Source organism: Scyliorhinus torazame, chromosome 3 (assembly GCF_047496885.1).
Source record: "Scyliorhinus torazame isolate Kashiwa2021f chromosome 3, sScyTor2.1, whole genome shotgun sequence".
NCBI classification, from domain to species: Eukaryota; Metazoa; Chordata; class Chondrichthyes; order Carcharhiniformes; family Scyliorhinidae; genus Scyliorhinus; species Scyliorhinus torazame.
This window is the reverse complement of record NC_092709.1, coordinates 166143375-166170184: the sequence shown is the minus strand read 5'-3', so window position 1 is coordinate 166170184 and position 26810 is coordinate 166143375. Positions and strand designations below refer to the sequence as shown.

Sequence of the window (26810 nt, the reverse complement as noted above, 5' to 3'; positions counted from 1 at the left end):
CCAGGCTGGCAGTGCCGTCGTGGCATCAGCCGTGCCAGCCACCCGGGGGCCTCCGATCGCCTGGGAGACCCCCCCAAGTGCGGTTCTGCCTGGTCAGTATTTGTGGGGACCAGTGCTAGATGGTGCCCGGCTGGGGTCTCCTCAGCGAGGCCGGTACATCCTGGGGTCCAGTTAGATCTGACGTTGGCAGGGCTAAGTATGTTTTTAAGCTCACTTAACTCTGAAAGTCTGGCTCCCACCCATTGTAGGATCGTTCGATCTCCTGAGGAGTAACGCCCGTTGGCAATCCCGGAAGAGGCCTCTTGCGGGATCTACCAGCTGCGTCCTATACTGATTCCAGTGGGATGCAATCAGTAGGTCATGCCTAATATTTCCTTAGTTTATAGTCTGACATTACAAATAAAAAATGAATATGCAGGATGGGGGCCTAGAGACATCATTATCCTGCGGGTGTGGTCTCCAGGAAACCAGAGATTGCTGTCCACATGGAGATTGTGCATGCTGAAGGAAGCTCCTTCAGTGAGGACGAATTGAGAAGGAGACAGCGGAGGCCAGCTGTCCAGGGACAGGTGCACCATGCAGCCCAGGCCAAGTGAGGGACCTGCTGCTGTGCAAGGGCTAAAACTAGACAGTCAACAACAACAACCAATCTGTAGTAGGGGAAGATATTATCCCACACCGAGGGTCTACAGGCAAAGGACAAATTACCTTTGCCTCTCAGAGCACCAGTGTCTTTGCAGACTGTGACCTCCTTTTGTGAATTGCTGGTTAGGGAGATCAGTTCAAATTGCGCCGATAACCACCTTATGCCAGTCACTCTCAAGATAACTGTGGCCTTGAACCTTTATGCATTTGGGTCATTCCAGGCAGCAACTAAAGATATTTACGGCATATCTTAAACTTAAGGTCGCCATTGCATAAAGATAATCACAGATGCAATGTTTAGGTGAAGAAATGACAATCTCCTTTACCACTGATGACGTTAGTCAGACTGACCGGGCCAGAGGCTTTACCTGTATTGCTGGATTCCCCAAAGTTCAAGGTGTGATAGATTGCACACACACTGCCATCAAATCTCTATCAGGGCATCCATCAATCATAAAGATTTTCACTCCAGCAGTCTTCAACTTGTGTGCGACCATTGCATAGGAATAACAGCAAAAGGGATTATGATTTGAATGATAAAATATTAAAACATGCTGCTGTGCAGAGAGACCTGGGTGTGCTAGTGCATGAGTCGCAGAAAGTTGGTTTTCAGGTGCAACAGGTGATTAAGAAGGCAAATGGAATTTTGTCCTTCATTGCTAGAGGGATGGAGTTTAAGACTAGGGAGGTTCTGCTGCAATTGTATAAGGTGTTAGTGAGGCCACACCTGGAGTATTGTGTTCAGTTTTGGTCTCCTTACTTGAGAAAGGACGTACTGGCACTGGAGGGTGTGCAGAGGAGATTCACTAGGTTAATCCCAGAGCTGAAGGGGTTGGATTACGAGGAGAGGTTGAGTAGACTGGGACTGTACTCGTTGGAATTTAGAAGGATGAGGGGGGATCTTATTGAAACATATAAGATTATGAAGGGAATAGATAGGATAGATGCGGGCAGGCTGTTTCCACTGGTGGGTGAAAGCAGAACTAGGGGGCACAGCCTCAAAATAAGGGGAAGTAGATTTAGGACTGAGTTTAGGAGGAACTTCTTCACCCAAAGGGTTGTGAATCTATGGAATTCCTTGCCCAGTGAAGCAGTAGAGGCTCTTTCATTAAATGTTTTTAAGATAAAGATAGATAGTTTTTTGAAGAATAAAGGGATTAAGGGTTATGGTGTTCGGGCCGGAAAGTGGAGCTGAGTCCACAAAAGATCAGCCATGATCTCATTGAATGGTGGAGCAGGCTCGAGGGGCCAGATGGCCTCCTCCTGCTCCTAGTTCTTATGTTCATTGTCGAACTGTCATTCAGATATGTGCTCGCTATCCTGGAAGTAGTCACGACCCATAACATCCTTAGGCACTCCTAGGTGCCACAGATGTTCTGTCCACCAGGACATTATGCGGATTGGCTACTTGGAGACAAGGGAGACTCGCTGAAGAGATGTCTCATGACCCCATTGAGAAATCTGCAGGCAGAGGCTGAGGTGTGTTACAATGAGAGCCATGCATCTACAAGGGCCATCATTGAGCACACCAATCTTAAAATGTGATTTTGATGCTTGGAACATGAAGTCTGCTCTCTGCAAATTTCTCCGGCTTGTGTCTCACTAATTGCCATGTTCTGCCATGCTGTCCACAATATGCAGAGCAGGGAGATCCTGGCAGAGATGATCTAGTGGAGCAAGCTGCATCTTCTAGCAATGAGTCTCAGGAAGAGGCTGAGGATTATCATTAAGTCATTGTCCCAATTTGTGGGGTTCCCACCATTTGGCCAGCCAGCTGCAAGAGATGGTGAGAATTCAAAGCAGAAAATGCTGGAAATAAATAAATCAATAAATAACCTTTATTGTCACAAGTAGGCTTACATAACACGGCAATGAAGTTACTGTGAAAAGCCCCTAGTCGCCACATCTCTGGCGCCTGTTTGGGTACACAGAGGGAGAATTCAGAATTCTCAGCTGGTACGGGAATTGAACCCGCGCTGCTGGCCTTGTCCTGCATCACAAACCAGCTGTCTAGCCCACAGAGCTAAACCAGCCTACTAGTCAGGTGGTCTTTCAGCCTCTTTGTGTAGAGACAGTTAAATGGAAGAACATGACTCTCTTCTGCTTGAAAACATATTATACAGAAGGAAAATGGGACAGGTTCGCTCCTTGGCAAGGGTCCGGAATGAGACTGCTGGCACACAAGTCATGAGAAGGGAAAAACACACTTTCACCTGCTGCTGTTGCACAGCTTGTGTTCTCTATGGATACTGCCTTGTTCAAAGAGTGGTGCCATCAAACGTGGATTCCTTGTGAAGCTGCTACCTTCCCGATGCCAGTGGGCCTTTAAATGGGTGGCTGTGAGTGACTTCCAGTTCACAGCCTAAATCCAGTCATGCCGAACATCCTGCCGTACACCCCCACATGGGCGTGGAGCTCCCCCCCACCCCCTTCTCAGGGCTAATTGGCCAGCCTTCCTGCTGGGCAGCCGCTAATTGGCTAGTTGGCGCTTGGTTCACCATGCTGAAATAGCGGAAGCAAGTGGACTGTACACTTATACTGTTCTGTCTCCCTCACTCTGCCAGAAATCATAAAGTCCATTGTGTTTCCCTTGAAGTAAATAAATCACACAGCTGTTGATTTTTGGATATGAAGGTAGAGGGAATCAAGTTCGAAGTCAAACACTTGGAACAAGGCAAGATAATATCATTAGTGAGCATTTGTAATGTGAAAGTAAATAAACTCAAATTTCATTTCTTTGTCCAGGCAAACCTTGCACAACTATTGAGTAGTTCTCGAGAGCGGAATAAACAGCTGACAGAGGAAATCAAGGAGCTCCAGCAGAGACTAACTGAGGCACAGGGTGACAACAAGGTATCATTTATAACGATGGGTTGGAGTTAGGGGCGGTGGAAGAAGAAAATCACCAGTCTTGTCTGCTTGAAGTAAAAAGGGGAGGGGAAGGAAATCTTCAATGCACAAAAAGAGTGAAAATTGATCTAAAATAGTGAATAAATTGCATAAGCAAAATATAATGGTTCATTTGGTGAATCAGAGTATGAAAAATAAATAACTGCAGTTCTGCAAGTGATTAAAATGTTCTGGTTGACAGGTTTTTGTTATTAGCGGCAGTATGCAGCTCAGTCTAATAAACATGCTCATTTAGTAGTTCAGCACTGTTAGAAATTCACTATCTGTTTCCATGTATTTGAATGTTTATGCTGCACTATTGTCAGTATCTTCCTTCAGGTCTGCCTAACCTTACAATCCATTTGCTGATTTTAGATAACTGACTAATAGCTGCTAGCAGCTCTGCTGGAACTGGTCTTCTGATGACCATGTGAAGAAACTCTCTTTGAGGTAGTAATCACAAAAGAAAATGCCACCCTTTCTAAGCAGGATGACCAGCATAAACTGTCAAAGGGCAACAGGTTGACAGGGTAACTTTGTGTCTTGGGCAGGTAGTTTCCTCACTGGCGGCAGTTATCAATAATCTGAGTATGCACTGCCCACAGGAAATTTGTTTCCAGAGCATACTCACATTTCCAATAGATGCCACCAATGGTTCACGGATCCTCATCAGGTGCACAACCTTGGAAGATGACCCATGGGCGTAAGCTTCCCAAAGCTGGTATTACTTCACAGAAGGACAGATCACCGAGATCATGGAACAACACTGGCATATTTCCCATCATAGATCTAATTTTATTTTGGATAAACACAATAATGCCCACTTCCCTCCCCATTGCTTTTTCAGTAGAATACTCCAACCTCATTTCACATGGAACCCTTACAGCTAACAGGCAGAGGAAACATTCATCAGATCTATCTCTGTGGATCTGATCCGTTTATCGTTCTTTTGCTATCTCTATTATTATTATTGTTGCCTCTTATAATTAATTTTGATATGTTTTTGATATTGGGATAAGATAATTAAAGAGCCTAGCATTTATATGGTGCTTTTCATAACCACTGGATGCCTCAGAGTGTTAACAGCCAAAGGACAGAATTTAATTCTACCCCACCCAACTCCCCTCCCCAAGGCCAGTGAGGAAGTGGAGTTACCTGTTTGGTCAGGCTTGGGGATGGCCTTCCTGCCTGGAAGCTAATTGAGGCCCTTATGGACTACTTAAGGACATCATGCTGTTGTGCTACTGCGGACAAGGTTCATACCATGTGGGCAACCCACCTGGTAAACCCTGGTGGGTATGCCTCTGGCCCAGTGACGGGGATCCCTTCCACTTCGACAGCCCATGCCCAATGGCGAGACCAGCCAGGGGTATGGGACATCCATGGGTGAAGACCTCGTCTGTCCTAAAATCTAACCCACCTCCATTCCTCCTCGGTCTGGCCTCTCCAACTGGCTCCAGCGATGACTCCTCACTTACCTTCATTCCAGGCTCCAGCAATATGGGCTTCCTGCAATAGCGACAGACGAGTGCTGCTGGTACTGGAGAGCTGCCCACCTCTGTTTGGTCGACCGCCTTTGGAGATGGGATAGCCACGCTGAACACGTCGAGGACCCTAATACCGAGTAGTTAAATGCCTAAGTGGCACTAAACCATGTTGGGAGAGCATAGAATAGCCATGGCGTGGTTGCCACTGGCTATCCAGCCGGTGGATCGGCCTGCAGCCGCAAGCATTAAATTCCATCCAATGAATTACTTTTACAGTGTAGTCACCATTTTTTTTTGTGATGTTGATTGGGGGATAAATATTGGCCAGGACAATGCGGATGACTTCTTTGAAACGTGCCATGGGATCTTTAACATGGAACCAATCAGGTAGATGGGGGGACCTCAACCAACATCTGATCTGAAAGATGGCGTCTCCAAGCACTGCAGTGCTCTCTCAATATCACACTGGAGTGTCAGCCTTGATTTTTTCTGTTGAAGCCCTAGAGAGCGAACTGTGTGGTTCAGAGGCGATTGTGCTACCAACTGAGCCGCAGCAATAGGCCCATAATTGCTTGCGTTCTACCTGTTGGTCTTTTTAAATATAGATACTACACTTACTTTCAACAACAACTTGTATTCCTACACTGCCTTAACATAGTAAAATGTCCCAAGGTGTTTCACAGAAGCACAAACAAACAATATGCGACACCGAGCCATATGAAAAAATAATAGGTAGTTGACCAAAGTTTTTGGCTGAAGAGGTAAGTTTTAAGGAGCATCGTAAAGAAGGAAATAGAAGTAAAAAGGCTGAGACTTTTAGACAGGGGGATTAGGGCCTAACAAGCTGAAAGGAAAGCCACCAATGATGGTGTGTTTAAAATTGTGGATGCTCAATATGCCCGAATTAGCAGAGTGCAGTGCTGGAGAAAATTACAGAGATAGGGAGGGAAGAGGCCATAGAAGGATTAGAAGACAAAGATGAGAATTTTTAAATCGATTGGTTTCTTAACCAGGAGCTAGTATAGTTCAGTAAACTAAGGAGTGATGGTGAAACATGAATCGGTGTGAATTAAGGCACGGGGAGTGGAGACTTCAGGCTTAGTTAGGCGAGTAATCAGCTGCTACAAATGGCTTCCCTAGTCCACTTTAGTACCCCAAGGTATATATCCCAAGCGATTGTTGGTTATTAGTCCCCTAACTTATCAAGTATCCGAACCACGTTAATTCCAAAATCTTTGAGGATTTCGGCTGTACAAAAATCAATATGATGATATTCATTTAATAATTCAACTAATTTATCTTCAGTAAATTCCTTGTCACTTTATCCTTCAAGTGCTCTTGTAGGCACACATTTTAATATCATGCTTCACATTTTTAACTAAACTAGGGGCAGCACGGTGGCTCAGTGGTTAGCATTGCTGCCTCACAGCGCCGAGGTCGCAGGTTCGATCCCGGCTCTGGGTCACTGTCCGTGTGGAGTTGGTACATTCTCCCCGTGTTTGCATGGGTTTCACCCCCACAACCCAAAGATGTGCAGGGTAGATGGATTGGCCACGAAAAATTGCCCCTTAATTGGAAAAAATGAATTGGGCACTCTAAATTTATTTTATTTTTTTTTAAATTAAAAAAAAATATTTTTAACTAAACTCATCTCCAATGTCCCCTTTGATATTCTAATATTCCTTTTAACTTTAGAAAATTATTTTCCTCCTGATGGAGTTCACTCTTCATTTTCCCTGTATACTTTGAATAGATTTTTAAAAATCTCTTTGAAATATATTTGCTTGACTATTTCAGAAAGTGCTTATTTAACTTCGGCAGGTTTCTCTTGGTTATGTATGTATGTGACCAAGTCACTATTATTGTTCTAAAGATATTTAATTTTTCCTCCACGAAGCTATCTTCAGTAACATTCTCCAGTTCATTTCCTAATAGTTCTTCCCCATTCCTTTGTAATTTTGCCTTTTGTTTCAATGAAGCATTTCTGTTCTGGAACATAGAAGCAGAAGAATGCTATTTAACCGCTCAACCTTGCCTCAATAGCATTTTTGGGGACAGTGTTCCAGATTTTCCCGACCTTTTCTGTGAAAAAGTGCTTCCTTACGTCACCACTAACTTTGTTTTCACGGGTATACATCCTTGTTTTGGACTCTCCCAGCACAGGAAATAGGTCTTTTCAACTACTTTAACCATTTTAAACACCTCAATTAGATATCCATTTGTCTTTTATACTCTAGGGGATTCAAGTGCAGTCTAGCAAACAGTCCTCATAAACATTTAGCCCTGGTGTAATTCTGCTAAATCTGTGCTGTATTCTGTCTGAGACCACTTGACCTCCTCTTGGGAAATAAGAAAGGGTGGGTGTCAGAAGTGTTCATGAGGGATCACTTTGGGACTAGTGACTATAATTCCATTAGTTTTAAGATAACGATGGAGAACGATAGGTCTGGCCCAAAAGTTAAAATTCTAAATTGGGGCAAGGCCAATTTTGATGGTATTAGACAGGAACTTTCAAAAGGTGATTGGGGTAGTCTGTTGGCAGGCAAAGGGATGGTTGGTAAGTGGGTGTGAGGCTTTCAAAAGTGTGTTAACTAGGGTTCAGGGTAAAGCACATTCCTTTCAGAGTGAGGGGCAAGGTTGGCAGAAGTAGGGAACCCTGGATGACTCGGGATATTGTGGCCCTGGTCAGAAAGAAAAAGGCAGCTGGGATCAAGTGGATCCCTTGAAGAGTATAGAGGTTTTCGGAGTAAAGTTAAGAGAGAAATCAGGAGGGGGAAAAAGGGGACATGAGATTGCTTTGGCAGATAATGCAAAGGAGAATCCAAAGAGTTTCTACAAATACATAAAGGGCAAAAGAGTAACTAGGGAGAGAGTAGGGCCTCTTCAGGATCTGCAAGGTCATCTATGTGCGGATCCATAAGAGATGTAGGAAGATCCTAAATGAATACTTCTCATCTGCATTTACTGTTGAGAAAGGCTTGGATGTGAGGAAATTTGGGGAAATAAATAGTGATGTCTTGAGGAGTGTACATATTTCAGAGAAGGAGGTGTTAGAAGTCTTAAAGCATATCAAAGTAGTTAAATCCACGGGACCTGATCAAATCTATCCCAGTATGTTGTGGGAGGCTAGGAAGGCAATTACGGGTCCGCTAGCTGTCATGTGAGAGTACCGTTAAGAAATGGGTGTTTATAAATGGGTGTGTATATAAATATCAGTAGTGAGAGTACCTTTAAGAAATGGGTGTTTACTACTGCAGTGATTTCAGAGAGTGGGTGGAGCTGGGCTGTTTGTCAGCTTTTTGCTTTCATTTTAGGCTGTTTGCTGCAGGGTGTGTTTCAGTTTTGTTTTCAGAGCTGGATAGCTGCAGTCACAGCCAGAAGGTGTATGAGTCTCTCTCTCTGTAATCTAAAGACTGGAAATCGATCCTTTGATGATTTAAAACTAATAACTGCTCTCAGTTGTGACTTTAATCTGATGTGCTTCTGTTTAAAGTATTTTTAAAGTCTTATGAATGTTAAAAGGACAGCTTAAGGATTACTTAGTGTTGTATTCTTTGGGGGTTATATTTGAATTGGTGGTTGCTAAGATGTGCACTGTATGTTTTAAAAAGGTTAACTTGAGTTCATAGAATAAACATTGTTTTGCTTTAAAAAAAATACTTTTCCATTTCTGCTGTACCACACCTGTAGAGTGGGCCGTGTGCTCCCCATACCACAATCTATTAAACGTTGTGGGTCAGGTGAACACCATGATACAGTTTGGGGCTCTCTAAACTCTGGCCCATAACAAATTGGGGGCTCGAGGGGGAAAAAAGTCTCATCTATTGGATTGGCTTAGTGAACTTAAAGACAGTGAGGGGTGAGCATATTGCGGTTGCTTTTCAGGTGTGGTATTTCAGTTTACATAGGGAGTGTGTTGTGGACAATGGTTGTTTCCGAGGCTCTGAAGTTTTGGAGGGTGGAGACGGTCACACGCAGTACCTTATGGACAGAGACTAAAAGCAGACTGTTAGATTTGGCAAAAACATTGCAGTTAACATTACCTGACAAAATGCGAAAAGACGAGGTAATTATGGCGGTGGCTAAGCAAATAAAGTTGCCTGAGATACAGATTGACTCATTGGAAATGGCAAAAATTCAGTTACAAATTAAACAAATGGAACATGAGAATGAATTAAAGCAGCTTGAATACAAAAGAGAGGAAAAAGAAAGAGAGAGCGGCAAAAGAAAGAGAAAGAGATAGAGAGGAAAAAGAGAGAGAGAGAAAAAAACGGAGAGAGAAGAAAGAAGAAAAGAAAGAATGGCCCTAGCAGAACAAAAAGAAAGAGAAAGGGAGATACAGATCAGGGAAAAGGTTTTAGAGAGAGTTTGAACTTCAGAAAATGGCCATGAAACATGACAGTCAGTTAAAATTGGCTGACGCAAAGGGAAACGTACAGTTGGATGATAGTGATGAGGATAGTGAGAAAGAGCGTCAAAGTCAAAGGCTTGGTGGGGTTCTATTTGAATATGTCCAAGCATTGCCAAGGTATGATGAGAGGGAGGTAGAAGCCTTTTTCATTTCATTTGAGAAGGTAGCTAAAGAAATGAAATGGCTACAGGACATGTGGGTATTACTGATTCAAACAAAGCTGGTAGTGAAGTGTTTGCATTTCTACCGGAGGAGGTGTCTGGGAATTATGAGGAGGTGAAAGAAAATCCATCTTAGGTGCATATGAACTGGTGCCTGAAACCTACAGACAGAGGTTTAAAAATTTAAGGAAAGAATTTGGTCAAACATACATGGAGTTTAAAAGGATCAAACAGAGTAATTTTGATAGGTAGATAAGGGCTTTGAAAATAGATCATACGTATGATGCTCTCAGAGAAATTATACTTTTGGAGGAGTTTAAAAATTCAATTCCTGATGCAGTGAGAATTCATGTGGAAGAGCAGAGGGTTAAAACTGCGAGGTTAGCAGCAGAAATGACAGATGATTATGAATTAGTTCATAAATCAAACCTTGGTTTCCGACATCAGTTTCAGCCTGTGAGAGATAGAAACTGGGGACATGAGAAATACTCAAGTGGTAAAAATAAAGGTGATCTGATGGGAGATAATAAGGAGATTGTACCTCAGACTAAAAAAAGAAATCCAGAACGGTGGAAAAGAAATGAAAAATGTCAAATGTTTTCACTGTAATACACCATGCCATGTAAAGTCCTAGTGTTGGTGGTTGAAGAAAAGCACTGGGAAGGCTGATGTGGTAAAACAGGATAAGACAGTGGGGTTTGTTAAAGTGGTAAAGGAAAGCCCAAGGGAAGCGAAGGAGGTGCAAAAGATTGTACAGCCTGATCAAGAGGTGATTGATAAGAAAGTGCCAGATCTCTTTAAAGAATTTACTTGTGTGGGTAAAATTTACTCATGAGTATCAGGAGGAGCAGGTAAATAAGTCACAATTTTAAGAGATACGGGAGCTAGTCAATCTTTAATGGTAAGAGATAGTTTGGGAAGAATGTTGCCAGAAAAGGTGGTAATATGTGGAATTCAGGGTGAAAGGAATAGTGTTCCATTATATAAGGTAAGGTTGGAAAGTCCAGTGAAGAGTGGTGAAGTGGTAGTAGGAATAATAGAGAAACTATCTTGTCCAGGAATACAGTTTAACTTGGGTAATGATATAGCTGGATCGCAGGTGGGAGTGATGCCTACTGTGGTTGATAAGCCAGTGGAAAATCAGACAACTGGAGTGTTGAAGGACGAATATCCTGGGATTTGTCCGGATTGTGTAGTAACAAGGTCACAAAGTCACAGGTTAAGACAAGAGGAGAAATCAAAGAGTGAAGATGAAGTTGAAGTGCAATTATCAGAAACGATTTTTGATCAGGTGGTTGAAAAAGAACAAGAACAGGTGGAGGAGGATGAGGCGGATATTTTTAGTTCAGGAAAATGGCGGAGTTGCAACAGAAAGATGTAGAAATAAAACGGATGTATCAGAAAGCATACACTAAAGAGGAATCTGAGTGTATACCAGAGTGTTATTACCATAAAAGTGATGTCTTGATGAGAAAATGGAGACCTTTACATATGCAGGCCGATGAAAAGTGGACAGATGTTCATCAAGTAGTATTGCCGGTAGGGTATAGTAAGGAGGTGTTGCGAGTTGCACATGAGGTACCAGTGGGAGGTCATTTGGGAATAAGGAAAACTCAAGCTAAAATCCAGAAACATTTTTATTGGCCTGGACTACATAAAGATGTAGTTAAATTTTGTCAATCATGTCACACATGTCAAGTGATAGGGAAACCTCAAGCAATGATAAAACCAGCGCCCTTAATACCCATTCCAGCATTTGAAGAACCTTTGACAAGTGTCCTAATTGATTGCGTAGGGCCGCTTCCTAAAACAAAAAGTGGGAATCAATATCTTTTGACGATAATGGAAGTGTGTACTAGGTTTCCAGAGGCCATTCCAGTACGTAATATTACAGCTAAAAAGATTGTGGAGGAGTTACTTAAATTCTTTACTAGATATGGACTACCCACAGAAATACAATCGGATCAATGATCAAATTTTACCTCAAGGTTATTCAAAGAAGTTATGGATAGCTTAGGAATAAAACAATTTATATCAACTGCGCACCATCCAGAATCGCAGGGGGTGTTAGAAAGATGGCATCAGACATTAAAGACAATGTCGAGGGCTTATTGTCAAGATTATCCAGAGGATTAGGATAAAGGAATTCCATTCGTACTGTTTGCAATTAGGAATGCACCTAATGAGTCACCAAATTTAGTCCTTTTGAACTAATGTTTGGTCATGAAGTAAGAGGACCACTTAAATTGATAAAGGAAAAATTGGTGAGTGAGAAATCAGAACTTACATTATTGGATTACGTGTCAAATTTTAGGGAATGATTAAATAGAGCAGGTGAATTGGCTAGACAACATTTGAAAGTTGCACAAAATGTGATGAAACGGGTCGCGGACAAGAAATCCAAAGTTCGTAGTTTTGCCAGTGGAGATAAAGTTTTACTGTTGTTACCAGTGGTAGGGGTGCCTTTAAAAGCTAGGTTTTGTGGACCTTATCAGATTGAAAGGAAATTAAGTGAGGTGAATTATGTGGTAAAAAGACCAGATAGACGAAAGACTCATCGAATGTGTCATGTGAATATGCTTAAAGGGTACTTTGAAAGGGAAGGAGAGAAAACGGAGGAGGTTTTAATGATTCTAACTCAAAGTGACGAACCAAATCCAGATGACTGTGAATTTGACATACCTCAAATTAAATTGGAAAATTAGGATTTTCTTAAAAATTGGGATAAATTGTTGAGTTACCTTCCAGAGGAAAAATGAACTGACCTGAAAGAGTTATTGATATCACATGGGCAAGTTTGTGGGGATAAATTGGGAAGTACTAAAATGGCTAACATGATGTAGATGTGGGAAATACTGTTCCAATCAAACAATATCCATACAGACTTAACCCTTTAAAATTGGCACAGGTTAACAAAGAGATTAAGAGTATACTTAAAAATGGCATAATTGAAGTGGGTTACAGCCAATGGAGCTCACCCATAGTGATGGTGCCTAAACCAGACGGTACCCAACGGTTATGTGTGGACTATAGAAAGGTTAACGCAGTTACAAGAACAGACTCTTATCCTATCCCACATTTGGAGGAATGCATTGAGACAGTGGGACAATCAGCTTTTATTTCCAAACTGGATTTACTTAAAGGTTACTGGCAGGTACCTTTATCCGAAAGGTCAAAGGAGATTTCAGCTTTTGTGACTCCAGATGGTATATACCAATTCAAAGTTATGTGTTTGGCATGAAAAACGCCCCAGCCACATTTCAACGGTTAACTAGCAAAGTTGTTTCAGGATTACCCAATTGTGCGGTATATATCGATGATCTGGTAATCTTCAGCCAGACATGGAAAGAACATTTAAAACATCTGATGGAGATATTCGATCGACTTCAGGAGGGGGGTTTGGCGATAAACCTTGCCAAAAGTGAATTTGGAAAAGCCCAAGTCACTTTCCTTGGCCATACAATCGGACAGGATTGAATGGTCACATGGGATGTGAAACCAACAGTTATTGAGGAGTTTTCAATACCCTCGACACAAAGGGAAATAATTCAATTTCTTGGCATGAGTGGATTTGATCGAAAATTTGTGCAGAAGTTTTGTAACGTGATTGCTCCACTGATGGACTTGCTGAAGAAATGTCAAAAATTTCAGTGGACAGCAGACTTTCAACAGGCATTTGACTGCCTGAAAGCTGTGATAACCAATGCTCCTGTGTTGGAGAATTACAAGGGACTCTGTAATCAGATTGAACTAAAGTATCTGACTTTAAAGAGAAATGCTGAGGCATGGAGAAATTGACGGATCCTGCAAGGACCTTCTTGTTCAAAGAGACTGTCAATTGAGACGGGTTTCAGTTGGAGGAAGAAGAACAAAAATGGACTGTATTATTATATCTGTTTGTGTTGTTTTTTGAAACGAAGAAGTACATTTACTGTGTGCATTTCTTAAAGAATGGTGAAAAGGTGAAAAATGAAGCCATCTTGAAGTTGATGGTTTATTGTTTTTCTTGGGGGGAGGTGTCATGTGATAGTACCTTTAAGAAATGGGTGTTTATAAATAGGTTTATAAATATCTGTAGTGAGAGTACCTTTAAGAAATGGGTGTTTACTACTGCAGTGATATCAGAGAGTGGGTGGAGCTGGGCTGTCTGTCAACTTTTTACTTTCATTTTAGGCTGTTTGCTGCAGGGTGTGTTTTAGTTTCGTTTTCAGAGCTCGATAGCTGCAGTCACAGCCAGAAGGTGTATGAGTCTCTCTCTCTGTAATCTAAAGACTGGAAATCGATCCTTTGATGATTTAAAACTAATAACTGCTCTCAGTCGTGACTTTAACCTGATGTGCTTCTGTTTAAAGTTTTTTTAAAAGTCTCATGGATGATAAAAGGACAGCTTAAGGATTACTTAGTGTTGTATTCTTTGGGGGTTATATTTGAATTGGTGGTTGCTAAGATGTTCACTGTATGTTTTAAAAAGGTTAACTTGAGTTCATAGAATAAACATTGTTTTGCTTTAAAAAAATACTTTTCCATTTCTGCTGTACCACACCTGTAGAGTGAGCTGTGTGCTCCCCATACCACAATCTATTAAAAGTTATGGGTCAGGTGAACTCCATGATACACTTTGGGGTTCTCTAAACTCTGGCCCGTAACATACTAGAGATATTTGAATCGTCAACAGCCACAGGTGGGGTGCCTGAAGATTGGAAGGTAGCAAATGTTGTGCCTTTGTTTAAGAAGGGCCACAGGGAAAAGCCTGGGAATTACAGACCGGTGAGCCTAATGTCTATGGTGAGTAAGTTGATAGAAGGTATTCTGAAAGACAGGATGTACAGACATTCAGAGAGGCAAGGACTGATTAGAAATGAAAATGACATGAAAATCGCTTATTGTCACAAGTAGGCTTCAAATGAAGTTACTGTGAAAAGCCCCTAGTCGCCACATTCCGGCGCCTGTTCAGAAGGCTGGTATGCGAATTGAACCGTGCTGCTGGCCTGCCTTGGTGTGCTTTCAAAGCCAGTGATTTAGCCCAGTGTGCTAAACCAGCCCCTGGAGACAGTCAGCATGGTTTTGTGAGTGGAAAATCATGTCTCACGAATTTGATTGAGTTTTTTCAACGGGTAACCAAGAAGGCAGAGGAGGGCAGTGCAGTTAACGTTGTCTACATGTACTTTAGCAAGGCCTTTGACAAGGTATCGCATAGTAGATCGTTGCATAAGGTTAAATCTCACGGGATCCAGGGTGAGGTAGCCAATTGGATACAAAATTGGCTTGATGACAGAAAACAAAGGGTGGCTGTACAGGGTTGTTTTTCAATCTAGGGGCCTGTGACCAGTGGTGTGCCTCAGGGATCACTGCTGGGTCCACTGTTACTTGTTATTTATATTAATGGTTTGGATGAGAATTTAGGAGGCATGGTTAGTACGTTTGCAGATGACACCAAGTTTGGTGGCACAGTGAACAGTGAGGAATGTTATCTAGGATTGCAACGGGAGCTTGATCAATTAGGCCAGTGGGCCGATGAATGGCAGATGGAGTTTAATTTAGATAAATGTGAGGTGATGCATTTTGGTCGATCGAATCAGGGCAGGACCTAATCAGTTAATGGTAGGGAGTTGGGGAGAGTTACAGAACAAAGAGATCTAGGATTCTGGTTCATAGCTCCTTGAAGGTAGAATCACAGGTGGACAGGGTGGTGAAGAAGGCATTCGGCATGCTTGGTTTCACTGGTCAGAACATTGAATACAGGAGTTGGAACATTTTGTTCAAGTTGTACAAGACATTAGTAAGGCCACAACCCAGAAAGGATAGAATCATGAGGTTTACAGCATGGAAACAGGCCCTTCTGCCCAACTTATAGAACATAGAACATAGAACAATACAGCGCAGTACAGGCCCTTCGGCCCACGATGTTGCACCGAAACAAAAGCCATCTAACCTACACTATACCATTATCATCCATATGTTTATCCAATAAACTTTTAAATGCCCTTAATGTTGGCGAGTTCACTACTGTAGCAGGTAGGGCATTCCACGGCCTCACTACTCTTTGCGTAAAGAACCTACCCCTGACCTCTGTCCTATATCTATTACCCCTCAGTTTAAGGCTATGTCCCCTTGTGCTAGCCATTTCCATCCGCGGGAGAAGGCTCTCACTGTCCACCCTATCTAACCCTCTGATCATTTTGTATGCCTCTATTAAGTCTCCTCTTAACCTTCTTCTCTCTAACGAAAACAACCTCAAGTCCATCAGCCTTTCCTCATAAGATTTTCCCTCCATACCAGGCAACATCCTGGTAAATCTCCTCTGCACCCGTTCCAAAGCCTCCACGTCCTTCCTATAATGCGGTGACCAGAACTGTACGCAATACTCCAAATGCGGCCGTACCAGAGTTCTGTACAGCTGCAACATGACCTCCTGACTCCGGAACTCAATCCCTCTACCAATAAAGGCCAACACTCCATAGGCCTTCTTCACCACCCTATCAACCTGGGTGGCAACTTTCAGGGATCTATGTACATGGACACCTAGATCCCTCTGCTCATCCACACTTTCAAGAACTTTTCCATTAGCCACTTGTCCATGCCGCCCAGAGTTTGCAATATTGTGTACAGTTCTGGTCACCCTATTATAGAAAGGATATTATTAAACTGGAAAGAGTGAAGAAAAGATTTACTGGAATGCTACCAGGACTTGATGTTTTGAGTTATAAGGGGAGGCTGGATAGACTGGGACTTTTTTCCCTGCAGTGTAGGAGGCTCAGAACTCTCTAAAATAATGAGTGGCATAGATGAGGTAGATAGTCAATATATTTTCCCAAAGGTAGGGGTGTCTAAAACTAGAGCTATAGGTTTAAGGTGAGAGAGGAGAGATACAAAAGAGTCCAGAGTGGCAATTGTTTCACACAGAGGGTGGTGCGTGTCTGGAATGAGCTGCCGGAGGCAGTAGTAGAGGCGGGTGCAATTTTGTCTTTCAAAAAGCATTTAGAGCATTATGGGTAAAATGGGTACAGAGGGATATGGACCAAATGCAGGAATTGGGACTAGCTTAGTGGTAAAATCTGGGCGCATGGACAAGTTGGGCCGAAGGGCCTGTTTCCATGCTGTAAACCTCTATGACTCTATCCTTTCTGGGTTGTGGTACCCAGAACTGAATAAAATACTCTGTTGGGTCTAACCAAAGCCCTATATTCCTGGTCCTTATTGTTGATTGCCAAATAAATAATTTAATTATATTATGACCATGATCTTAAGACGTTCTGCTTTTTCTTTTATTATGGGTGTTGCCCTCATCTCCACAAGCCCTAGTTCAGAAAACTTTGACCTTTTGGGTTTGATGTTCAATCTGAGGTTGGCTATACGATGCCCGGTTAATTTTCCTGTCCTGACCCTGCATCGCATCAGAGAGCATCGCTCACAAACGTAGGTGCCCTAATTGGGCCAGCAGCGAGCTCAGCACTAAGTTAGGTGTGCTGAACTCTGTCAGGAGGCTGGAGCTGCCTGGTGAGCATGATCACCAAAGGCAGCCATGAAGGGGCCTGCCGATGCCTTACAGAAGTGAGGAGGCAGGACATTGGAGAGCCAAAGCTCAGGTACTACATCATGGATCTTGGTTTCTAAAGATATTTCATTCCAAACATGCACAACATACACATACACAAACATCAACTGAATACACAGTCCATCAAAGCATAGTCAACAGTTTGTACAATTCTTTCCCTAAACTTTGGTTTCCACGCTGTGTCGGCAACCCACCCCCCCCCCCCCCCCCCCCCCCCCCCACCCCACCTTTTCCACAGCCTCACTCAACATCCCCAACAGGTGGAGGACCAACTCTGTTGCAAACTGCTTAGAAAACTCTGCCAGAAAGCCGGCAGAGTTTTCTCAGAGGCGGCTCCTCCAATGCCTTCTTCTCTCCTCCAGCTCTGGGAACTCCATTCCATCTACAAACCGTCCCATATCCTCCACCTTGCCACCCGGCTTGGCCTTATACAGCCTCTCGTAGTACCCGCTGAACATCTCATTTATCTTTTCCGGCTGTGAGACCACCTCCTCCTTCACTACCCTTACCTTTAAAATGTCTCTAGACCCTGCCTGCAATCGCAATTGGTGGGCCAACTTAGGAGTTGCCTTCTCTCCAAACTCATATTGCACCTTCCTTGCCCTCCACAGCTGCCCTGCCAATCGTCAACCTGGCAAACTGCCCCTGCAACCTCTTCCCCTCCACTAACAACTCCTTCGTCGCGGCTGCCGAGTGTCTTCTATCCACCTCGTCCATCTCGTCTAACAGCTGCCTGTGCTCCTCCTTCCTCCCAAATCCCTCTGAGCCTGAATGAAAAAATCTCCTCTCGAAGCACCACCTTCAAAGCATCCCAAAACGTGGCCGCCGACACCTCCCCGTTCAGATTAAGCACCACATAATTCCTAATCGCCACACCCAACTTCTCACAAAACACCTTATCCGACAGGTCCCAAATCCAACCTCTACCCCGGCCTCTGCACCTGCCCCGAACTGATCCTGACATCTAGCCAATGCGGCAGGTGACCAAAATCACAATTCCCGCATATTCTGTCCCATTAGCACCGCCTGACTCACCATGAAAAAAATCAATCCTAGAGTACACCTTATATACGTGCAAAGAAGGAATACTCCCTCCCGTGTTCCTAAACCTCCACGGATCCACTGTCCCCAAGCTCTCCATAAACCCTCCCAGCTCCTTCGCCATCCTCGACCTTGCCATCGACTTTGGGCTCGACCTATCCACCTTTGGCTCCATTACACAATTAAAATCCCCTCCCATGCTCAGCTGGTGTGTACTCAAGTGTCTGTCTGTCTGTGTGTCTCTCTCTCTCTCACTCGCTCCCTTTCTCGCTCTCTTTCTCCCTCTCCCTTTCTCACGCTCTTCTCTCTCTCCCAACAGCTGTGCTATAATGAGTACCAGATTGTTTGGGTCCTCCTGTGTTCCCACACCTTTCCCCAAAGGGTATTGAAAATGCAGCTATGAACATTAAGAATTGATTCATACTGGGATTTTCGATTTTTAAACAGCTCTCTGAAGTGTGGCTAAATCTTACCTCCGATTTCCTGACAAACCCCAAGAAGCCCAAACGCAGGAAATGTTCATTTCAAATTGCTGTCAGAATCTCAGGAAAGGAGCCTATCAAAATATAATGCTGGACCTGCCTCTCCTAAGCATGTTACCCGGTCGCCCCAATATCTGCCACGGTTAAAACAGAATTTGATGACTTAACCCTGAACCTATCCAGCCTGTTGTGAAGGAAAGAACACCCCGCACCCCCAAAACCCAAATACCCATTTTTAAAATATAAATTTAGAGTATCCAATTTTTTTTTCAATTAAGGGGCAATTTAGCATGGCCAACCCACCTACCCTGCACATCTTTGGGTTGTGGGGCGAAACCCATGCAACCTCCACAGGGACAGTGACCCAGGGCCGGGATCGAACCTGGGACCTTGCCGGTGTGAGGGACCATGCTGTCCCCAAATACACATCTTTTTTGGCTGTCGTGTTATAGTCCATGGGCGGGATTCTCCTGTCTCCGACGACAAAATTGCGTTCGGCGATCGGTCGGAGAATCTACGTTGGCGCCGAAATCGGGGACGGTGCCGCTTTTGTGATGCTCCACCCCCTCCAAAACAGCATACTTTAGGGGTACGCCGCACACCGTCGGGATGGCCTCAGGACGTTACCTGAGCCCATCCCCAATGCTCCGCCCCCGACGAGCCCAGTTCCCTACAATGTCGGTCACGTGTGGTATTTATTTTCAGGAACTCGGTGTGGCGGCTGCGGACTAAGTCCAGCGCTGCCACAGTCGGGGGGGGGGGGGGGGGGGGGGGGGGTGGGGGGGGGGGGGGTGGTGGGGGGCGGGGGGGGGGGGAGCCGATCCACAGGCAGGGGGGGGCTTTGGCAGGGGCTGGGGCACTGGTAGGGGTAGTCCAGGGGTGGTTAGCCTGGCCAACGGGGGTCACTATTTGGCAGGCCGGGTCCGTGTGCAGCTGCCGCCATGTTGCACGGCACGGCTGCTGCTGGGCGCCGCCGTGTGCATGCGCAGCCACGGACCCGTCAATTCTCCGGCCGTATCCGCAGCTGGAGCCGGGGGCTTTACGCTGCCTGCCTTCTAGCCCCCCACCAGACGGGGGATCGGTGGCCATTTTGCACTGTTTTTACGGCCATAAAACACCACCATTCCCACTCTGACATCAACACTTAGTCTCAGAATTGGAGAACCTTTTTTTATATTGTTGTAGTCCACGTTTTTATCTTATAGTGCAAAGAAAAGAACAAAACTAGTTTTGGTACCACTACTGTCAAATATTAGAAAATATTGGGAGAATACTAAATTTCAAAATCCTTTTTTTGAGAATGCTTGCGCAGCAAAATCAAAGGATTTCCTTCAAGGGCTCTTAAATGGATGTGCTATGAAAGGACCATTGATCTTTATAACCAATTGATATCAATGATACATCATAAAAGGACTATTGAACGTCATCCTAAAAATCAACGTGTTGTTCAGACTGATGTACTATTTGCATGATGACCAAGGCCCCTAGTTTAATGTTTTAACAGAAAAATGGGCAGCATTGCAGAAAGCAATCCCCGAAACGCTAGTAAGAATTCCATGGATTAAAAATTGAATTTGACTTATTCAGTGACCATCATCTCATTGCTAAGTTTAAAATCTGACAGGGCTGGGCAGACTGGATGCAGGGAGGTTGTTTCCTCTGGCTGGGGTGTCCAGAACAAAGGGTTGTGCCATTTAGGACTAAGGTGAGGAAAATCTTCTTCACTTAAGGGTGTTGAACCTGGGGAATTCTCCACCACAGGAGGCTGTGGAGGCCAAGTCACTGAATGTATTTAAGAAAGAAATAGATTTCTGGACACTAAAGGCGTCAAGGGGTATGGGGGGAAAGCTGGAGTGGGGTGTTGAGACGGAAGATCACCCATGATCACATTGAATGGCAGAGCAGGCTCGAAGAGCTGAATGGCCTACTCCTGCTCCTATTTTCTATGTTTCTATAAAGCAATTGTTTTAATGATCATCTATTTTTTTTCTTGAGCTCCTGAGAATGACTATTGCAAAACAGCGGCTAGGAGATGAAGAAGTAGGGGCTCGTCATTTTCCTGCACATGAACGTGAGGACCTTGTCCAGCAGTTGGAAAAAACAAGTGAACAGGTACCATGCAATTCTAGTTACGCTTTTCTTTTAAAAATTATTGTTTAATCATACATTCAACTCCAATTGTACTCCTTGTTTGAATCCACTTCCCAGTAAATCAACTTTTACCCAAAGAAAGCATTGAGACCGCATCTATCAAAATCACACATAAAATCCTGTGCAACTATAACTTCTGCTCGCTGTTTAACCTCAATCTTGCCGTTGCCTTTCAACGATGACATTGTCAAACACTCCATCTTTACCAGTAGACCTCTGGTTTCCACAGTCTCACTGATGCCTATTGTAAGAAAGGCATTAAGTCATCTCCAGTTGTTTGTCCCGTCCCCCCCGTCTCATGTGCCACCTGCAATGCACTGTACGCATTGCATTCATCTTTTCCTCTTCATTGTTTTATGTCCCTCCTTGGCAGCATTACCCAGAGGTTGTGGGGCTGGTGTCCACATTGATACTGATGATCCTTATCTCTGCCTCCTCCAATTTATAAAGGACTATTGCTATACTTATTAACTGGCTCTCCAGTATTAAAACTTTGATCAGTCAAAACTCTCTGCAGCTTGGTATAGGCAAAAGCAAAAATGTCCTCAGCCTGAGTCATAATGGATGGAATTAGTATAATGGACGACTGTGAGCTAAGCACCTTCTTCCATATTTGTTCCATTTCCAAGATCACCTGCTTCCACTGCCACAATATTGCCTGCCTTTGCCATTACTTCTACTGCATCACACCAAAACCTATCCCATACCTTTATTGTCTCAAGGGTTGACTTCTTTAATGCTATCCACAGTCTCACTGGGGGCTGCACGGTAGCATTGTGGATAGCACAATTGCTTCACAGCTCCAGGGTCCGAGGTTCGATTCCGGCTTGGGTCGCTGTCTGTGCGGAGTCTGCACGTTCTCCCCGTGTGTGCGTGGGTTTTCTCCGGTTTCCGCCCACAGTCCAAAGATGTGCAGGTTAGGTGGATTGGCCATGATAAATTGCCCTTAGTGTCCAAAATTGCCCTCAGTGTTGGGTGGGGTTACTGGGTTATGGGGATAGGGTGGAGCTGTTGACCTTGGGTAGGGTGCTCTTTCCAAGAGCCGGTGCAGACTCGATGGGCCGAATGGCCTCCTTCTGCGTTGTAAATTCTATGATAATCTATGATCCAAGATAACCTCCCCTCTCCCCTATGAATAACTTTTTATTTTAAATTGGTTGTAGTGACCTAACCTATACAAAATCTCAACATTCCTCGCAGTGGGAGGAGGCAGCATGGTGGACATTGAAAGCCTCATGGTGCAGGGGATTGGAGGCATCAGGAGAGAAGTTTGTATGGATGGTCAGGGTTTCCTGATTGTGAAGATAGGCAGATAGGCTCCAAGAGGTAGGTGTAAAGGCACGTATCTCCTGAATCTGCTGTGTCCTCACTTCCTTGTAGTTGCTGGGTTTCCTGATACTTGGGAAACCCAGCCAACAAGAGTTAAAGCTGAAAAGTAGAATGACAATGAGACTGGCGGCCTTCTTGGTGTGTGTTGGTAGCTTAACTGTCTCTGTTAAAATCAAAAATGAGCAATCTGAAGGTGAGTTTGGTTTGAGAAACTATCACCCGATGCCTGTTTCTAGGTATTTACATTGTGTTGCCCTATTATGTATTTTCTTTTCTTTTCATGTACTAAATGATCTGTTTGAGCTGCTCACAGAAAAATACTTTTCACTGTACCTCGGTGCACGTGACAATAAATAAATCCAATCCAATCCCTCCAGCCCACACCCACTTGTCCCAAACATGCCATTTTTAAGTTAAAATTCCTTCCTCAGTCTCTCAACTTAGTTTACTAATGCTCTCCTGCTGTTTGGTGCCCACAGATATTCTTCTTTGAAATATCTTCAAGTCCAATAGCAAATTGCTGTCGGAGTTCAAGATGGTGGATGGTGTTGTAAGCATAAAGTCTATTTCATGCAGGTTATCTTTTCCTGTTGCCTTTCTCACTGGAATTTCTCTTTTAATCCAGCATATTTAATTACAAATTTAAGGCTCAAGACTGTATGGACGATAGAAAGGAGAAGAGGAGGGAGATTGATCAGTGAGCCAAATCATTGCAGTACTTCGAGTCATGGGGCTGGATTTTACACTCCCCTGCCAATTGGGGGGGGGGGGGGGGGGGGGGGTATAAAATCCAGCGGGTGGTCTTCCTACCACCTACTTGCCCGCTCAAATGGTATGAAATTTTATATCAAGGGAGGAGGTATTGGTGGTTTGCCCATCCTTAGGCCTATTGAGGCCCATCCTGCCACTTCTAATATTACACCCACAAAAGAAGAGGCCCATTCCATGCGAGAAGCCTGTCAGCTTTAGTTGCACTGGCAAATGTTGGGCAAGCAGGGGTAGCTTGCTTTGAGGGCTCTGTGGACCCATCGGAGGCAATCCCTAAAGGTCATTTCCCCCATTTTACCCGAACCCTGGCCTCTTGAACCTACCCAATCCCCTCATCCACTCACTAAAACCCCCTACCCAGACGTACCATGATCCTCAGTATCGTGGGGCAGCCTGTGTTTCCAGTAGTTGCCAACGCTCTCACTGGCCCTGCAGGGGCTACAGGGCTTCTGGCTATCCGATTGGCCAGCAGCTTTCTAAGGAGAGACTTTCTTCGCAAGAAAGGGGTAGAAGTCCCGCCTTAAAGCAGTTAATGCCACTGCTCATGTTAAATTGCTGCGGGGTTGACTTTGGGGCTGTGGTCAAGCTTAGAACCCCGCCCTGACCTTTTAGCTGGGTGTGGGGTGACAGATACTGTAAAATCAGTGTGAGGAATGTCAGTTGTGAGGAAGATGTAAGGAGGCTTCAAGGGGATTTGGACACGTTAAGTGAATGGGCAAGAACATGGCAGATGGAATGGAATGTGAATAAGTGTGAAGTGATCCACTTTGGTAAAAAAAGCAGAAAGGCAGAGTATTTCTTAAATGGTGAGAGGTTAGGCAGTGTTGATGTCCAAAATGACCTGGGTGTTCTTCACAAGTCACTGAAAGCTATCATGCAGGTGGAGCAAGCAATTATAAAGGTAAATGATATGTTGGCCTCCATCGCATGAGGAATTGAGTATGGCAGTAAAAATGTCTTGCTGCAGTTGTATAGGGGACATAGTCTCAGAATAAGGTGCAAGCCATTTAAAACTGAGATGAGGAAAAATGTCTTCCCTCAGAGGGGGTGGTGATTCTTTGGAATACTCTACCCTCGAGGGAGTGGCGAATCTTTGGAATTCCCTACCCTAGAGGACTGTGCAGGCTCAACCATTGAGCTTATTCAAGACAAAATCAATAGATTTCTGGATACTAATTGCACCAAGGATATGGAGTTAGTGGGGGGGAATTGCACAGAAATAGATGATCAGCCATGATCTTCTGGAAAGGTGGAGCAGACTAGATGGACTGAATGGCCTCCTTCCTATGTTTCTATGTAAGTCTCTGACAGTCTCATGACTCACTAGAGTTTTTGTTCTTTTGCAGATTGAACGCTTAGATCACGACTATCAGGCAGCGATGGATGAACTTCAGGACGTTAAGGTCGAACGTTCTTTCTACCAGGAAAAATCTGACCGCCTGAATCAAGAGATTAACCATATTCTTGGAGGACATGAAAACCGTATAATTGATGTTGATGCATTGTGCATGGAGAACAGGTGACTGAATCCTACTCAGAAATATCTTTACTTTTGGCAGATTGTATATGAATAATTCTTTATAACGCGTATTTATCATAAAATATGTAATTTATCCTAACTGCACGGGAAAAGAAGGAATATTTCCTGCTAATTTTCTCATTTTTATACCTTCTCTTCTGAATGGAGAAGGCGGGGGGAATGGCATTAGGTGCTCATGTGGAGAGCAGGTGCAGACATGAGGGCCGAATAGCCTCCTTCTATGCTGTAACAATCCTGATTCTGTAAAGGTGGTGACTATCATTAGTGTGTGCTTTCACAAAAGCTACTGTTATGATTCCTGTACAACCAATAAAGAGATAAAGTTCCCAGCTACTGATAGAAAGAGCCGATGGGCATGATGTCATGTTTGTTTAAAATATTTTATTCAAGACATTTTCATATAAACAAACAAAAGCAGAGGAACAACCAAACAACATTATAAACAACCAACACCCATATATATCCCCCCTGCTCCCCTAATACCATACCCTTCTAATATCCCAACTTTCCCATTTTAACCCCCTTACCCCTCAACCCCCCACTGACCCCTCAAATCTCCTTAAAGAAATCAATAAACTTCCTCCCCCCTCCCCACTGGCCCCGCAAACCTCCTTAAAGAGATCAATAAACGGCTTCCATCTCCAGGTGAACCCATCCATCGACCCCCTCAAGGCGGACTTGACCTTCTCCAGCCTCAGGAATTCCATCAGGTCGCTCACCCACACCCCCGCTTTCGGAGTCCCGCCATCCAAGCAAAATCTGTTTCCAGGCTATCAGGGAGGCAAAGGCTAAAACAACAGCCTCTCTCACCCCCTGGATTCTTGGGACAAACAAACTGACATCTACATAGATCAAACATTACCTAACCAGCAACTAATACACCAAACTAAAGTAAGGTACAGAATGTTCCATAGAATCTCGACAGTGCAGAACGAGGCCATTTGGCCAATTGACCCTGCACCAACCCTCTGAAAGAGTATCCTACCTAGGCCCACTCCCCTGCCCTATCCCTGTAACCCCATTAACCTGCATATCTTTGGACACTGTGGGAGGAAACCAAAGTAACCGGAGGAAACCCACGCAGACACGGGGAATGTGCAAACTCCACAGAGACAGTCGCCCTCCCCACCTCATGACTGTTTCTCACATGTGACATTAAACAATGAGAGTTGGCAGGCTGCTTGATCTTGGAAATTACCACATGTAATTCTAATCCCATCTTTATTGAGCATTCACAGTTGCGCACCATCCAGCGGAGGTCACTGGATACTGATGAGAATTAATAAGTTAACTAGTTTGTTTTTCAATTTTGGGTATTAAGGTCACTAAAACTAGCCTTGCTTAACAAATATCTGACTAGCGAAAACCCTAGATTGATCCTGCCATCTTAATCAAGATAGCTCCATGGAGAAAGAGGAAATAAATAAAATATTGCATTTGTTTTGCACTTTTCACAACCATCGGATGTCTCAAAGCACTTTACAGCCAATGAAGTACGTTGTTTTGAAATGTCACTGTTGTAATACAGTTAATTTACCTACAATAAACTCCCAGAAACGCAAGATGATAATTATTGGATAATCTGTTGATTGAGGGATAAATATTGACCAGTAATAACTCCCCTGCTCCTCTTCGAAATAGTGCCACTGGATCTTTTACATTTGCACAAGCGGGCATGTAGAGCCTCGTTTTAATGTCGCATCTGAAAGATGGTACTCCCTCAGTAGTGAACTGGAGTGTCAGCTTTAATCTTTGTGCTCAAGCTCCGAAGTGGGAGTTGAACCAGGAACCTTGTGACTTTAGGCACATTTTTCAGATGGCAGCTACTTGAGGAAGCAAGTGAGTGACAGGTCACCTGAACTGATCAGAGCATATTCTATAATAATTCCTATTATAAAAAAGAACTACATGCATTGTGTGAATTGAATATTCCATGGGGAACTGGCAGATAGAATTGATTCATTCATGAGGAAGATGTCTTTCCCACTGATGAATGCACTCCATATTACATATTTCCTCATCGACGATTCTTTTTGATGCACTGCAGAAATAACAAAACCTTTCATCTTCACAGGGTGCTTGGCAGCCTACAATAGAATGTTCAGAACTTAAGTCTGAGTACCCAATCATTTGCGTATGTCCGTCAGTGTTCTGATTTTGGCCAGTGAAATTCAAACCATGCAAACTAGCAAGAAAGAACTGAGTATAAATCGATTTCACGAGACAGATGCCCATGGGTCAGAGAGCTATAACTCAGATGCCCCTGATGCACTCTGTCAGAAACAGTTGAAATTGAAATTTAAAATTGGGCATCTTCGCACAAAGTTAACAAATCTGAATGAGCCAAGAAT

The 26810-nt window shown here is 43.8% G+C and overlaps 1 protein-coding gene across 4 annotated transcripts in view; it reads left to right on the top strand.

Moving 5' to 3' along the window:
- The window catches only part of ccdc149a (coiled-coil domain containing 149a), a 173729-nt gene that overhangs the window by 60111 nt on the left and 86808 nt on the right, over positions 1-26810 (top strand). For all 4 annotated transcript variants that reach the window (XM_072496504.1, XM_072496503.1, XM_072496502.1 and 1 more), the window contains exons 4-6: positions 3391-3498; positions 20667-20783; positions 24266-24438. In XM_072496504.1, coding sequence (XP_072352605.1) covers positions 3391-3498; positions 20667-20783; positions 24266-24438 — 398 coding nt within the window. The remainder of the gene's footprint in view (positions 1-3390; positions 3499-20666; positions 20784-24265; positions 24439-26810) is intronic.